At 46.0% G+C, this 15,190-nt stretch overlaps 1 protein-coding gene across 6 annotated transcripts in view; it reads left to right on the top strand.

Annotated features, from left to right (window-relative positions):
- The window catches only part of LOC146817190 (ribonuclease H1-like), a 405,826-nt gene that overhangs the window by 184,431 nt on the left and 206,205 nt on the right, over nt 1-15,190 (top strand). For all 6 annotated transcript variants that reach the window (XM_085610764.1, XM_085610758.1, XM_085610759.1 and 3 more), the window contains one exon: nt 5,994-6,048. In XM_085610764.1, coding sequence (XP_085466890.1) covers nt 5,994-6,048 — 55 coding nt within the window. The remainder of the gene's footprint in view (nt 1-5,993; nt 6,049-15,190) is intronic.

Below are 15,190 nucleotides of genomic sequence, written 5' to 3'. Positions count from 1 at the left end.
TGGGGTTCTCACTAAATTACCCAAAATCCCATCTCCAGCCCGCACACGTACAACAGTACCTAGGTGCGACTATAGACACTCTGGCGGCCACAGCTCAGCCAAATTTAGTGAGGATCAACAGCATGCAAATGCTGATCTCCAGGTTCAAACCCCAACACTCACTTCCAGCACGAGTGTTTATGCAGTTGATAGGCATGATGGCCTCCTGCATCTTCATAGTCCCACACGCGAGACTACATATGCGCCCGCTTCAGGAGTGCTTAGCACGTCAGTGGAATCAGGCTCAAGGACAGTTGAAAGACCTAGTGTTGGTGAGCGGTCGGGCATACAACTCTCTGCATTGGTGGAATCCACAAAACTTTTGCAAGGGCCGACCGTTCCAAGAGCCTGTCCCACAGATAATACTGACGGCGGACGCGTCTCTCCAGGGATGGGGAGCTCATGTACTCCATTACACAGTGCAGGGACTATGGACACAACAACAACAAAAGAAGATGCACATCAACCTTCTAGAGCTGATGGCAATCTTCCTCGCTATGAAAGCATTCAAAGTACACTTGTGCAACAAAGTCGTGTTGATCCGGACGGACAACATGACTGCAATGTACTACATACAGAAGCAGGGAGGAACACTCTCCACAGTTGTCTCATCTGGCTCAGAGTCTGTGGAAGTGGGCCATTCAGAGGAACATGTTCCTCATGGCAGAACACCTCCCCGGCAAGGACAACCAGATGGCGGATCTGCTCAGCAGACACAGCCACCAGATGCACGAGTGGGAGTTACACCCATCAGTACTCCAACCGTACTTCCAGCAGTGGGGTCATCCAGAGATAGACCTATTCGCGACAAGCAAACGCAAAATGCCAAAGCTTTGCCGCCAGGTTCCCACATCCGCAGTCGCAGGGCAATGCGATATGGATGAACTGGTCCGGCAGATTTGCGTACGCTTTTCCCCCAGCACCACTGATACCGCTGGTGGCACGCAAACTCAGACAACACTCACTGACACTCGTCCTGGTTGCTCCAACGTGGGCACGCCAGCCATGGTACACCACCTTTCTCGAACTTTCCGTGGTGCCGCATCAAAGGCTGCGGATCAAACCCGCGCATTTGACGCAGAACCATGGAGAGATTCAGCACCCAGATCCGCATCAGCTGAACCTGGCAATCTGGCTCCTGAAGTCCTAGAGTTTGGCTACCTAAACCTGCCACCTGACTGTATGGACATCATTAAGGAGGCCAGGAGACCCACTACCAGAGCTTGCTATGCAGCCAAATGGAAGAGGTTCGTCATTTATTGCAATTATAATAACATTAACCCGCTAGACGCGTCCATCCAAAACATTATTTGTTACCTATTACACCTATACCGATGCAATCTGGCGTACACCTCTATACGTGTCCATTTGACCGCAATCTCAGCCCATCTACAAACCAGGCAACACCTCTCTCTATTCAGAGTGCCTGCCATCAAAGCATTCTTGGAAGGACCCAAACGAGTCATTCCACCTACCCACCCACCAGCCCCAATGTGGAACCTCAACTTGGTCCTCACACGCCTGATGGGTCCACCCTTTGAACCTCTACACTCATGTGAGATTCAATTCCTTACCTGGAAAGTAGCTTTCCTAGTAGCGATAACTTCTTTACGAAGAGTTAGTGAACTCCAGGCACTAACCGTCCAAGAGCCATTCATACAGGTTCACACCAACAGGGTCGTACTACGTACCGACCCCAAATTCATGCCTAAGGTGGTATCGCAGTTCCATATGAATCAAACTATTGAACTGCCTGTTTTCTTTCATAACCCACAAACTGTCGCAGAAAGGGCACTCCATACACTAGATGTAAAAAGGGCCCTCGTATTATATCGACAGGACCAAACCCTTTAGAAAAACAAATCAACTTTTCGTTGCCTTTGCCCCACACCACAAAGGTAACGCTATCTCCAAAGCAGGAATAGCCAGATGGATCGTTAAATGTATTCAAATTTGCTATCAAAAGGCTAAACGCACTTTAACGATTCCCCCTCGAGCCCACTCAACACGCAAGTTAGGGGCCTCCATGGCTTTCCTAGGAAACATTCCTTTGCATGACATATGTAGAGCAGCCACCTGGTCCACTACACATACATTTACCAAACACTATTGTGTAGATGTGCAATCAAAACAGCAGGCAGCTGTAGGACAGGCTGTTCTCAAAACTCTTTTTCAGACCGCTGCAGCTGGCACGGGTAGCCGCCGCTAATAAGAGGGCACTGCTATATATTCTATGCACAGATATGAATTCAGCAGCCCACATGCCTCGAACTGAATATGCTACTTACCAGTATGCATCTGTTCTTGGCATGTAGGGCTGCTGACATTCATATCGCCCTCCCTCCTCCCCGGCGCCTGTAGCAGCTGCAGCTCTCAGAATTACTGTAAGCATGGTCATCACTTTCTGTATCTACTCCATCACGGCCACAATGGCGAAAAACAATCTGAGGATGGAGAGGATGCCCATGCGCACTGTAGTCCAGGGGAGGAGTCACCTATCCAAGGATACTTCGAAGACTCTTCCAGGACAACAACGTGCAAACATCCGGACCCAACACTAGGCGGCGATCTATGCACAGATATGAATGTCAGCAGCCCTACATGCCAAGAACAGATGCATACTGGTAAGTAGCATATTCAGTTTCAGGGGTGTTATAGTTAGCTGGACTTTTCACTTGTACAAAACCATTGAAATTCCCCCGTTATAGTTAGTTCAGCTAACTATAACTCGCGCGCCCGCAATGCACTGCTGATGACGTCACGTATTACATCACTCATGACATGGTCAGTGACATCACTCATGACACCTCAAATGACATCACTGATGACATCACTGATGACATCATCCTTGTGATAGTGGCAGACCTCCTCTCACCCTAATATAACCTTTGATACACACATTCAAAAATAGACTAAAATTTTCAAAACCATGGACATACCAATACCAGTTACAACAACCTCTTCAGTAATTCTAAGACCTGCATACACATCCACTCATTCACCAACAGTCCTATACAGTCACTCATACATGTACTCACTCATCATATGTACTCATACACCTATACATCCTGTTACACAATGCCACTCATCCATAGTTACTCACACACATAGTTACACATGCTATTAAAGAATCAAACGTACATTTACTTGCATATACAGTTATACACACACCACCACACTTCTACGGAAACTTACACATACTTTGTCTTTTAAACAATCACTTATAGAAACACATACTTATTCATATAGGAACTCTTTCAATCTCTCACTCTCACATATAGTCACTTATATACCCCAATAGTCACATATACTAGTTTAAAACATATGTAGTTACTCATAAAGACACTATTGAGACAGTCATTCACTCACTAACACACCCATACACACACTCATCCACCCATACAGTCCTGCACACATGCTGTCTTCAACACATACAAAGAGTGAGTCACTCATTCATGCACCTATGCACTACGTAATACCCCCACCGAACCATGCAGACACTCTGACTGATACTCAAAAAACCAACTAATAACCTATATAGACACCCATGTAGCTACTCACCAACCCATGCAGCCACTTATACACAAAGTGAGAGACTGATACAGATATTTACATATTTAAACATTACTCACTAAGCCATGTATTCACTATGATACACTTAATCAGTCAGTTACACAATCCATTTGTTCAAAAACAAATCATCCATTTAGACACTTATATACCCATTTATTCTTCCATCGACCTTGAGATATACATATATAAAACGTATTTAATTTTCAGAAAAACACATTCACTGGATGATGTCATCAGTGATGTCACTGACCATGTCATGAGTGATGTAATATGTGACGTCATCAGCAGTGCATTGCGGGCGCGTGAGTTATAGTTGGCTGAACTAACTATAACGGGGGAATTTCAATCGTTTTGTACAAGTGAAAAGTCCAGCAAACTAACACCCCTGAAACCTATATTTTTCAGTGAATTTCTGAGGTTTTTTTAAATGCTAATTCCTAACTATAACGTGCCTGAAACCTATGGTTTTTTTGTGTGTGTGTATATATATGTATATATATGTGTGTATATATATATATATATATATATATATATATATATATATATATATATATATATATATATACACACACACACATTAGTTATGGTTATGAAAGCCTTCTTCTTTTTGTACAGATCAAACCTAATCTACGCAAACATTATATATTCAAGTTATACCTGAAATGTCTAATTTACTTACCACCTTCAAATTTCTGTGTTGTCCACTGGCTCGCCACACTAAATTAACTAACTCAACTCTACCATGCAGTGTTCTCAAATGACCTAATTTGTAAGATGTCGTAAGTGTTACAAATGCTATGATTTTACATGGTTTAAGTATTGTAATATGAAAAGTTATAATCCGTGCATCATAAAGCTGCAAGTTAATGTAGTGTTGCAAGTGCATAAAGTGTTGAGTGCTGTAGCGTATAGTCAAGCGTCATAAATTGCAAGTGGCATGTTGGACAGTGATGTCCAGTAGAGTGGAATGGCATACAGTGTTGAGTAGACTGTCTGTCATAGGATGTCAATCGAATGACATAGTGCCATACAGTGAATTGGCGTACACTGGTGTAGTGCAGTACTGTGTAACAGGAATAAAGTGGGATGCAGTGTAATACAGAGTCGGGTAAAGTGTTGTAGAATGAAGTACTGAATTGCAAAGTGACATAAAGTGAAGTAAGTCCTGTTCAGTGGAGCGGCTTAGTGGGGTAAAGTGTGTTACGCAGTGGTGTGTGGGGTGTTGTGCAGTGGTGTGTGTGGGGGGGGTTAAATCTGATTGCATGACAATGGTTGATTGTATTTAGATGAAATGTATCAAATATAGATTATGGGGCGTAAAGGGTTATTTTGGTAGTAGATATAAATAGTTTCAGTAGTTCGTTATAGGGCCTGGTTCACAAAGGTCAAATTACACTTTAGTGTAAGTTTATGATTTGTTTGCTGTTCACAAAGGTATTTAATGAGCAGTATCTTTGGGACTGCAGAGTTTGCACATCACAAAATGACAGTTCTGTTTTTGTATGTGCAGAGACTCCAGAGTTATAAAGATAATTGTAAAATGCATTTCTTAATAGCACACCAAGGTATAATCTTACCCAAAAGTGTAAGTTCACAATTATGATTGAGGTTCATAAGGCACAAAAAGTTGGTGATATATTGGGCTGAGGAATGCCGCAGTAATTTTGCTGAATATCTTGGTACATGCCAATATAACGAGTATGATTGGCTAATGACTGCCCTTACAAAAGTAAAAGTTAGCCATATTGTTTAGACCGTGCTTTGATTGTGTTCTGACTTTTGTGTAACATAGTGTTGTACGAAGGGATGAGTCCACTTATATAAGCATGTAAAAGTTTTTATTACTGTATATATTTTAAAGCCCAGTGTCTTAGATTGTTTAGAAATGTTAAAGCCTAATCTTTTCTCTGGCCCAATTGTCTTTTTATTCCTTTCCCACCATTTCTTAGTCTTTCTTTTGCATGCTCTCCTGTTTACAATTTAGTTTTTTTATTTCACTTTGACCGATTTTCAACACTGAACTAGAGTGACATTCCAGTTGTGATTTTCCATTTACAAGGACCTCTGTTTCCTGAGCTATTGGTTTGTGATTGCATCCCATATCTTCGTGGTTCCTCTATTTGCTTGTAAAGCTCTGCTCACTTGTAAACCTGGTCTAATTAATCTACTGTCCATTTTAACATTTAATTTTCTCTGTAAACGAAATATTTTATAACCGCTAATATAGGACCATATTTCTCCGTTATTTATATTCATGGTGTGTATGTAACATTTGTTCATGAACAGAGGTCCTTGCTTCCACTCATTTTATGGTGTTTAATATTAGAACAGCAAACGAGTGCCAAAAAACTGCATTTGAAGTCCTTTTTGTTTTTTTCCAGAAATGTTGGAGAGAGACTTCCTGGAAGACAGACTAACCAAAGAGCTGAAATTCAAGTGAGTATTGTAAACAATGTGTCATTAAAGGCAAGAAGATGTGACCTGTATATTCCATATTCTTAACTGTTCCAAAATGAATTTTCAACTAAAGAGCCCTGGTGCTGGAAGGTTTAATGTTATGCTACACTGGTCAGTACATATCCTTCTGAATCTTCTCTGCTGACTACACAGAAGGGAGGGGTGGAACATGTGCTGTGTATATAAACTGCGCTATATATATATATATCTCCACAAAGTTTCCCGAAGAGTACAAATTGTTGCAAACTCACGGGGTTGTACTTTGATTTCTATTTTATTGTATCAACAGATAAACGTGAATCTGCTTCTCGCCTTTAACAGTGCCATGGCTATCTGTGCCATTTTTTGCATTTACTTACATTTATAGGCTAAACAAAGGTCAGGCCCACGACTATGTTATGAACAGTAAACCTAAAGAGGACAATTCCTTAAGGTGACGTTCTGTTTATGATTTTATGATGTCCATCTTCACCTATACCAAATGATACGGCTTGTATAAGGTCTGATGTCATTTGATTAAAAAATTGTTTCTCAGTTATATAAATATAAGAAGCGCCCAGATAGCTGAGCGCCCATTTTTACCAATTCTACTTGAATGTCAAAGATTATTTCACACCAATTGTGCTAAATAACAAAATAATTTAAAAAAAAGAAAAAATCAAAATACACAGTTGTCCTGGTCGACTGTCAGTTTACACGTATCCTGTGGTGTTTGAAAAACAATTTTATACAGCATAAATCAAAGTGAAATCAACACACAGACCATAGAAAATAACTAGTTATATACTATTGTGCCCTGAATCGGCTCACCCTATGTGATGATGGTACTATATTACGCTTTGTCATGCCACACTTAATACAATATTTAGCCCTGAATGGGCACTTGCTCAGGTGTATATTTGATGCCGCATTATACTAAAAGTTAACGTTAACACTGCTTCTGTGGACCGACCCACGTATTCAGGGTCGATCACGATTACAGAGAAAGTGACCTATTACTTATCTCGCATGGACCCAGAGTTCTTTGTCACACTTGAGGCCTAAAGAATTCTTGAGCTCAATGTATTAAGTGTGGCATGACAACATAGCCAATATAGTACCATCATAACGTAGGGTGAGCCCATTTAGGGCACAATGGTATATAACATATGTTATTTTCTAAGGTCTAAAGTCTGTTGATTTCACTTTGATTTATGGGGTACAAAATGTTTCTCAAACACCACCTGATATGTGTAAACTGACAGTCGACCAGGACAACTATGAATTTTGAGTTTTATTGGATTCTTTTGTATTTAGCACAATTGGTGTTCAATTATCTAAACGTTTGGGCACTTTTCTTACATTTATACCACTGAGAATGTTTTGAAAATCAAATAATGACACAAGACCTTATGCATGCGGTTTTATTTGGTATAGGTTAATGTTGCTGTTGGAATTGCCTTTTTTTTCCCCTTGTTCCTAGCCTTGTGGTTGACATGACCTTTGTTTAGCCTATGTGTGTTTATAAACGTAAAAACTGGTGCTGATCACTGTGACATTGTTAACCCCTTCAGTGCCCGCCCCTTTCCCCGCCCTGTGCCGGCCGTTTCATTAGCGGGCGGGGTTTGTGACGAGCTGGTCTCGTCATGGGCACAGTGCAACCGCGGCCCATGACGAGACCAGCTCGTCACAGGCATTGAAGAGGTTAAATGCGAGAAGTCGAATACGTTTGTCTTCGATACAAAAAAATCAAGATCAAAGTAAACCCCGTAAGTGTGCAAAAATGTGTTGACTTCGGGAAACTTGATGGCAGTCTTCTAGTCCACCCTCGCGTTCTTCCAGCACTCGCTGGAGGAGCAGCGGCAGCTTTGACAGTGCTCAAACGTACGTACGTGTGTGTGTGTTTTCGAGGCATGTGAGGTGTAGATCACATGCTTTGCATACTCCCATCTAGTGTTTGGTCCGGATGTTTGCAAGTTGTTGTTTTCTTCGAAGAAGCCTTCCCAGTCACGAGGTAGGCGACTCCTTCTTTCGGTGATAGTGCACATGGGCATCAACTCCATTGTTTAAAAAAATAAAATAAAAAATTATTTAACAAAAGAACAAGCTGCAGAAACAAAGCAAACCTAGACATACATGTACAGGATATGAAAATGACACGGTGGCCACATCGACTCCATTTCTCCCCCCCTGCCATTGGGTTCTGACGTGAATTGCTGCGCTCCGGTTGAACAGTCTCTCGGGTCCCCCTCTCTGCGCAATCCACTTATCCTCAACGGTAATGTTGCGATTGCGTATTTTCATTCTCTGCGTCTCGTATTGAATACAAAAACATCTATTCGAGGCATATGAGCTACACATTACACACTTTTGCATAGATCGCCATTTGGTGTTGGGCCCGGATGTTTGCAGTTTGTTTTTCCTCTTGTTAAGTCTTTGGAAGTTACGAGGTCGGTGACTCTTCCCTTGGTTCGTATTGCGCATGGGCTTCGGCTCCATCCTCAGATTTTTTTTTCCGCCATCGGGCTCGGATGTAATACTTTACGCTCCGGTTTCGAACATTTCCAGTTCGATGATCGAAGCGGAATTCTCGCTCTTCGCGGTATTGTTCAGATCCCGATCTCCTCAATCACCTTCTCTTCGCTACACCTTCGATTCCAGTCGTCGACGGCGGCCTTCGTGCCTATCCAAGCTCCGGTCCCGGCTGATGGAAAGAACTCCCTTCAAGAAGTGCCCTCGATGTGGGTCCAAGTTTCCCCACACCGATCTTCATGAGGTGTGCAACCTCTGCCTCTCCCCTGAACACGAGGCTCGAGACTGTCCCGCCTGCAAGTCTTTCAGATCCAAAAAGACTATTCGAGATCGAAGGGCCAGACGAAACATGGCGCACTCCTCGACTACCGTTCTAGTCGACATCTTCGGGGCCTACGTCAAAGCTCCGGGAAAGCAGCACACCGAAGAGGACCTCGTCAGGGCTTCCGAAGCCGATTACTCTGATGTGGAGGACATCACCCCGGCGCAGAGGGTCATGAGTAAAATACCCCCCCCCCCACACCGCGCCGAGACCCAAAAAGGCTTCGGTCACACCTTCGCCTCTGGGCCTAGGCAAGACCAAAGACACTGCTTCGAACACCCCACCTTTGGGCCCGGTGAATAAGCCTAATAAGCCTTCCGGTGGCTCGGGCTCAAGCCAGCCGGCCAGCGGTGCCGATTAACACACTTCGGCACCGAAAAAGAGATCGGCCTCTACCTTGACACCGAGCTCCGCACCAAAGCCCTCGGTGTCGAAACACAGCCTCTCGGTACCGGCCAAACATCATAAGGCCCTCGGCACCGACACTCCGGCGCCGAAGCCTGCCTCGGCGCTGACCAAAAAAGCTGAGGTTCCAAAAAAGCACGGCACGGACAAGCCTAAAAAGCCATCGGCCCAAAACCTTCAGCGCCGACAGAACAGCCATTGTCTAAATAACTGTTTACACCGTATCCTTTGCTAAAGACACTTACCAAGGATCCAAAAACTGGACATTTGGCACTTTCTTCTAAAAAGACATTTGCACAAACCAGCTCCAAAGAGGAAAGACTGTGCTACCTTCCCTTTCAGAGTGCCTTCCCCAAGTCCTCCACCTCCTCCACCCTCTCCACCTCCGCCCCCTCCACCTTCTCTACCCCTGCCTCATCGCTCTCTGACCCAGTCTCCATACCATTTTGATCAGGGGGACCCATACTACGATCCAGCAGATGTGCCACAAGACCCCACCCCTACAGGATCCCCAGACCCATGGGACGATTGTAATAATCCAGACATTCCAGATGTCCCACAAGATGACCTTTATCCATCCAGGCCATCTCCACCAGAAGACTCATTAGGTTTTCACCACCTACTCCAGAGGGCGTCACATTATCACCGGGTAGAGCTACACACTGACCCAATAGAGGAAGATTTCCTCCTCGACACCTTTGATACCGCACATAGGTCTACTTCTATACTACTTATGCTCAAATGGGTAATCAAACATGCGCCAGAGGTTTTTAAAGACCCAGTCAGGGCTAGGGTCCTAAACCCATGCATAGAGAAAGTATAAAGCTGCCCCCACAGATCCTGCCTACATCAAAGGGCCAGCGCCACTGGATTCCCTAGTGGCATCCACTGCACGGAAGAGGTCAAATTCCCAGGCGTCGGGTGAAGCACCACCGCCTGACAGTCAAACCTCCTGGACGCGTCAGGAAAGCGCACTGCGTCATAGGCCGCCAATATATGGCGTATCGTCAACACTCAAGTGCTATTGGCCAGATACGACAGAGCGCATTATGATGAACTAGAAACCATCATGCACCATCTCCCAGAAAAATACAGAAATAGGGCCAATGAATTAATTCAAGAGGGTAAGACCATAACTAACACCTCTATACGCTGTGCCTTAGACGCAGCAGACACAGCCTCCAGGGCCTTAAACACCAGTGTCCTCCTCCGTCGCCACGCCTGGCTAAGAGTTTCAGGTTTTAAACTGGAGATACAAGCCTCCATATTAAACCACCCATTTGATCAACAACATCTATTTGGTCCAAAGGTTGATGAGGCCCTCAAAGATGAAGAAAGACACTGATACGGCGAAATCTATGGGAGCCCTACAGTCACACCCTCCGAGACGCTCCTTTCGCTGCTCTTCCTTTCGAGGCACAGGCAGAGGCTACTCCTCAGACAGCGCCTCCACATCCTACAAATCCCCTCCTCAGTCCACCTTCACAAGGGGTTATCAAAGAGGCGGCTATAGAGGCAATAATAATAAAGGCAGAGGCAAAACAAATACGGTCCGCTCTGCCACACCACCTACCCAATGACTTTCCCCTGCTCCCTCCCATCCCACTCCGGTCGGGGGCAGACTAAAAAATTTCCTTCACGTCTGGGAGACCATCACCTCAGACAGTTGGGTGACTCAAATAATTCAGGGTACTGCCTAGAATTAACATCTACCCCCCAAACATTCCACCCAGGCAACGCCCAATGTCACAAGAACATGCCACGTTACTAAAAAGGAGGTAATCTCCCTCCTGCAAAAACAAGCCATAGAGCAAGTCCCCGTCAATCAGCAAAATTTAGGGGTCTACTCCCTGTACTTTCTGATACCAAAAAGAGACGAGACTCTACGACCTATTCTAGATCTCGGGCCTCTAAACACTTGCATGCATTCAGACCATTTTCACATGGTAACCCTTCAACAGGTTCTTCCACTCCTCTCCCAGAACGACTCACCACACTGGACTTGAAAGACGCATACTTTCACATTCCAGTACACCCTGCTCACAGAAAGTACCTAAGATTTGTAGTGGACGGGCAACACTACCAATTCAAAGTGCTCCCGTTCGGGGTCACAACAGCACCAAGGGTATTCACCAAGTGTCTAGCAGTAGTGGCGGCACACCTCAGAAGACGGCACATTCACGTCTTCCCATATTTGGACGACTGGCTAATAAAAGCCACGTCCTACAACCAATGTGTACACCACACCGCCACTACCATCAAGATACTTCACCAGCTAGGTTTCACGGTGAACCACCAAAAGTCCCACCTGGTACCATCACACACAAAACAATACCTCGGTGCCACCATAGACACCTTAAAAGTCATAGCCTATCCCAATCCTGCCAGGATTGCAAGCATCCAGACTCTGCGTCAAAAATTTATACTTCAACACTCTCTCCCAGCAAGTGTTTATGCAACTAATAGGGATGATGGCCTCTTGCATTTCATAGTGCCTCACGCAAGACTCCAGATGTGTCCACTCCAGAAGTGCTTAGCACGCCAGTGGAACCAGGCCCAGGGGCAACTGACAGATCTGGTGTTGGTGGACGGTCGCACCCATCGCTCTCTGCAGTGGTGGAACACCACAAACCTTTCCAAAGGTCGGCCGTTCCTGGACCCGGTCCCACAAATAATCCTAACTACAGACGCATCGCTCTCCGGCTGGGGAGCTCATCTGTTACAGCTCACAGTGCAGGGCACATGGACGCCGCAACAAAAGTTACTCCACATCAACCATCTGGAGTTACTGGCAATCTTTCTAGCCCTAAAATTCTTCCAGACTCAGATTTCAGGCAAGGCAGTCCTCATTCGCACAGACATGACTGCCATGTGCTACATTCAAAAACAGGGGGGCACACTCCACAGCGCTCTCAATTAGCACAGAGCATATGGAGATGGGCAGTGTAGGAAGGTGGATATCGGACTATGGTTACCCCCAAATTTTTGCCTAGTGTCTAGCTGGTTTTTCGACTTAGTTGGCCTGAGATCCTGCCATTCAGGGTCTCAGGCTGTCTGCTCTCTTTAAAATGGACTCCATGTACCCTAGGTACATTCCCAATTGGTAAGGATCACCTTATTGGACCCTGTACAGTGTACCCTAGGTACCCAGGGCATAGGTGTACCCTAGGCCTCCCAGGGGCTGCAGCATGTATTATGCCACCCCTGGTCTGGCCTCCCAATCAGACACAACTGGCTGATCACTCAGCTGGGGCAAGGTCGTGTAATCACCCCATGCTTAGGTGTAGTATTCCTATACCTACCTTATATATAGACACATGTGTACCTATCAGTCACTCCTATGTCAGGCCTTAACAATCCTGGAGGCAGAGTGCTTGGTAACATGTGAGATGGTGCTCTAGCATGAGCTGAGCCTGTCTGCAGCTTTCGGAACCAAGTCCTTATAGCTGTTCTATGATATAGCCTACCATATACTCTTAAAGTGCCTTATAATCTTAAACGGTTATGGTAACTATGGTTTGGCTTTATCAAAACATGTCGTGTAAGGTGTCTAACACTGTGGAATAATACCCCCATGCCATTTCTGGTGATGAGGATATTATTCCCCCCTTCTAGAGGGAGAGACATGTTCAAATCCTACTTTGCTGTTTAAAGTTAACCAGAGCCCCAGCATCACAAAATGGATGCTGCTGCCACAGACACGAGTCTGACCTCCTGCTGCTGGGAGTGATCCCGGCAAGGGAGGTTTGGACAATAGGTTTCCTGCCTGGGGAGGTGCGAGCACCACCCCAGACAGGCCTTAGTGTATTGGGGCAGGGAGGGATGAATAGAACGTGACATGCCTGGGGCATACAAGGTGTCCCGTGCATAGTCCAGCTCAAACCGGTGCTGGGGCACTCCAGCCCCAGTCCTGGCGCGAAACTGGACAAAGGGAAGGGGGTGTCCATAAGGCGTGACCTAGCAGGTAACCCAGCCCCCCAGATTTGGATAAGAGTGGTAGCTGGGCCCCAGGAGATTAGATTATCCTGAACCTGCAACTTGAACAGAAACTCTGGACCTTCGACATTCGAAGAAAGAAGAAGACTGAAGAATCTCCCATGTGGCCAAGGAGTGGCTACCCTGTGCAAACCGGCACCATCAAGAGACTACCCTTTGCTTTGCTAAAGTTCTACGAGGGACCGACTGCAGAGCCCGACCAGAGCCTTGACTTCCAGACTTCTCCGACCCTGATCCACATCCACAGCCGAGCTGAGATCCGTGGAGGCGGCGAGAGACGTGGGACCGGCTACCTGGGAAAAGTGGCGAGTATCTTCCAGCGCAGCTTCTGAGGCACCCTCGAAGTTGTGCACCGGGGATTGAGAAGCCCCAACCCCAAGCACCATCTGCACCGAAGATCAGCCCCCCACACTCCACGAGTCCTGCGTGGGGCCCTTCTGCATTTTCCTGCTTGCCGCGTCGGTCCGGTTGCTTGCCGTTGGCTAGTGGCCTTTGTGACGACGCATCCTGAAATCTTCACCGCTGGTTTGGCTCCTCCAGACTGGCCCCTGCTTCTTTGAAAAAGAGAAGCACCCCAGACCTTCCTGGTCTGCACCAGAAGCAAGTCCTCCGTTCTTCGTGGGTTCCGCTTGCCAAGGCTTGGTGAGTCCTAGTCCAACTTCGCCGCCGCCGACAGCAAGAGCCTTCGTGGGACAGCTCGCCTCCTGGTCTTGGTCGTCCTCGACGTTCCCTGGTCCTCGTGGCTGCAGCGACAAGCTTCACCTTCACCTGCAATCTTCACGACATCGCCTGGTTCCTTCCTGGTTCCACGTGGTCACTGGCTAGTGACCTTGACTCTGTCCCTTCTGCTTGCAGGTCTCATCTCTTCTTGATCACAGCCTTGGGATCCACCGGACACTCTTCACTGACCGCCTGTCAGCAACTTTCCTTCAGGCATCCATAGAAGTCCACGACTAAACCCGACGCAAGTTCACACCTATGCACCCGCAGCCTGTGGGCTAGGTAACTTGGGTACTTCGGTGCTCACAAGGGTAGTGACTATCCTAGGGTCTAGTTTCCGAGTCTCGACTCTCTAGCTGCTTCAGAAGTGTCCTTAAACTGTTTATTTCTAAACTGTACTATTTCTATCGACTATACGCGTGAGTGTTTCCACTCTGCACCTGAATCCCGTGGGCCTCCCACTTCCTAACTGTTGCTAGTGTAGTATAGCCCCAGCGATTCCCTAGGCCTATCCTATTTCCGTGACTGTTGTCCTTATACCACTTCTTTAGTATATGGTTTGCGTGGCCCCTAGGGCCGAACTGTATTACTTACCTGTGTGACTTAATGTATGCTTAAATAAGACTGTGTTGTACTTACCTCTAATCTCATAAAGAGTGCTGAGGGTTTGTCTAGAATAAATACACTTTATTTTATATATATATATATATATATATATATATATATATATGTATGTTCGAGGCATATGAGCTGCAGATTGTACACTTAGCATAGATCGCCATCTGGTGTTGGGCCCGGATGTTTGCAGTTTGTTTTTCTTCTTGGACAGTCTTTGGAAGTCACGAGTTTGGTGACTCCTCCTTCGGTCCGTACTGCGCATGGGCTTCGGCTCCATCCTCAGATTGTTTTTTTCCGCCATCGGGCTCGGATGTGATACTTCGTGCTCCGGCTTCGAACTTCTACGGTTCCAGCCTCGACGGAAAATCCTCGTTTCTTCGAGTTTCTTCATCATCTCTCGAAGCGGCACTTTTCTCCATCCCGTACATCGGCACCGGCCTTCGGGCCCTCCTCGACTCTGGTCCCGGCCGATGGAAAGGACTCCAGTCAAAAAGTGCCCAAAATGTGGGTCTAAATTTCCCCACACCGACCTCCATCAGGTGTGTAATC

The sequence above is a fragment of the Triturus cristatus genome, chromosome 6 (genome assembly GCF_964204655.1).
Source record: "Triturus cristatus chromosome 6, aTriCri1.1, whole genome shotgun sequence".
Lineage (NCBI taxonomy): Eukaryota > Metazoa > Chordata > Amphibia > Caudata > Salamandridae > Triturus > Triturus cristatus.
This window is presented reverse-complemented; position numbering and strand designations above follow the sequence as displayed.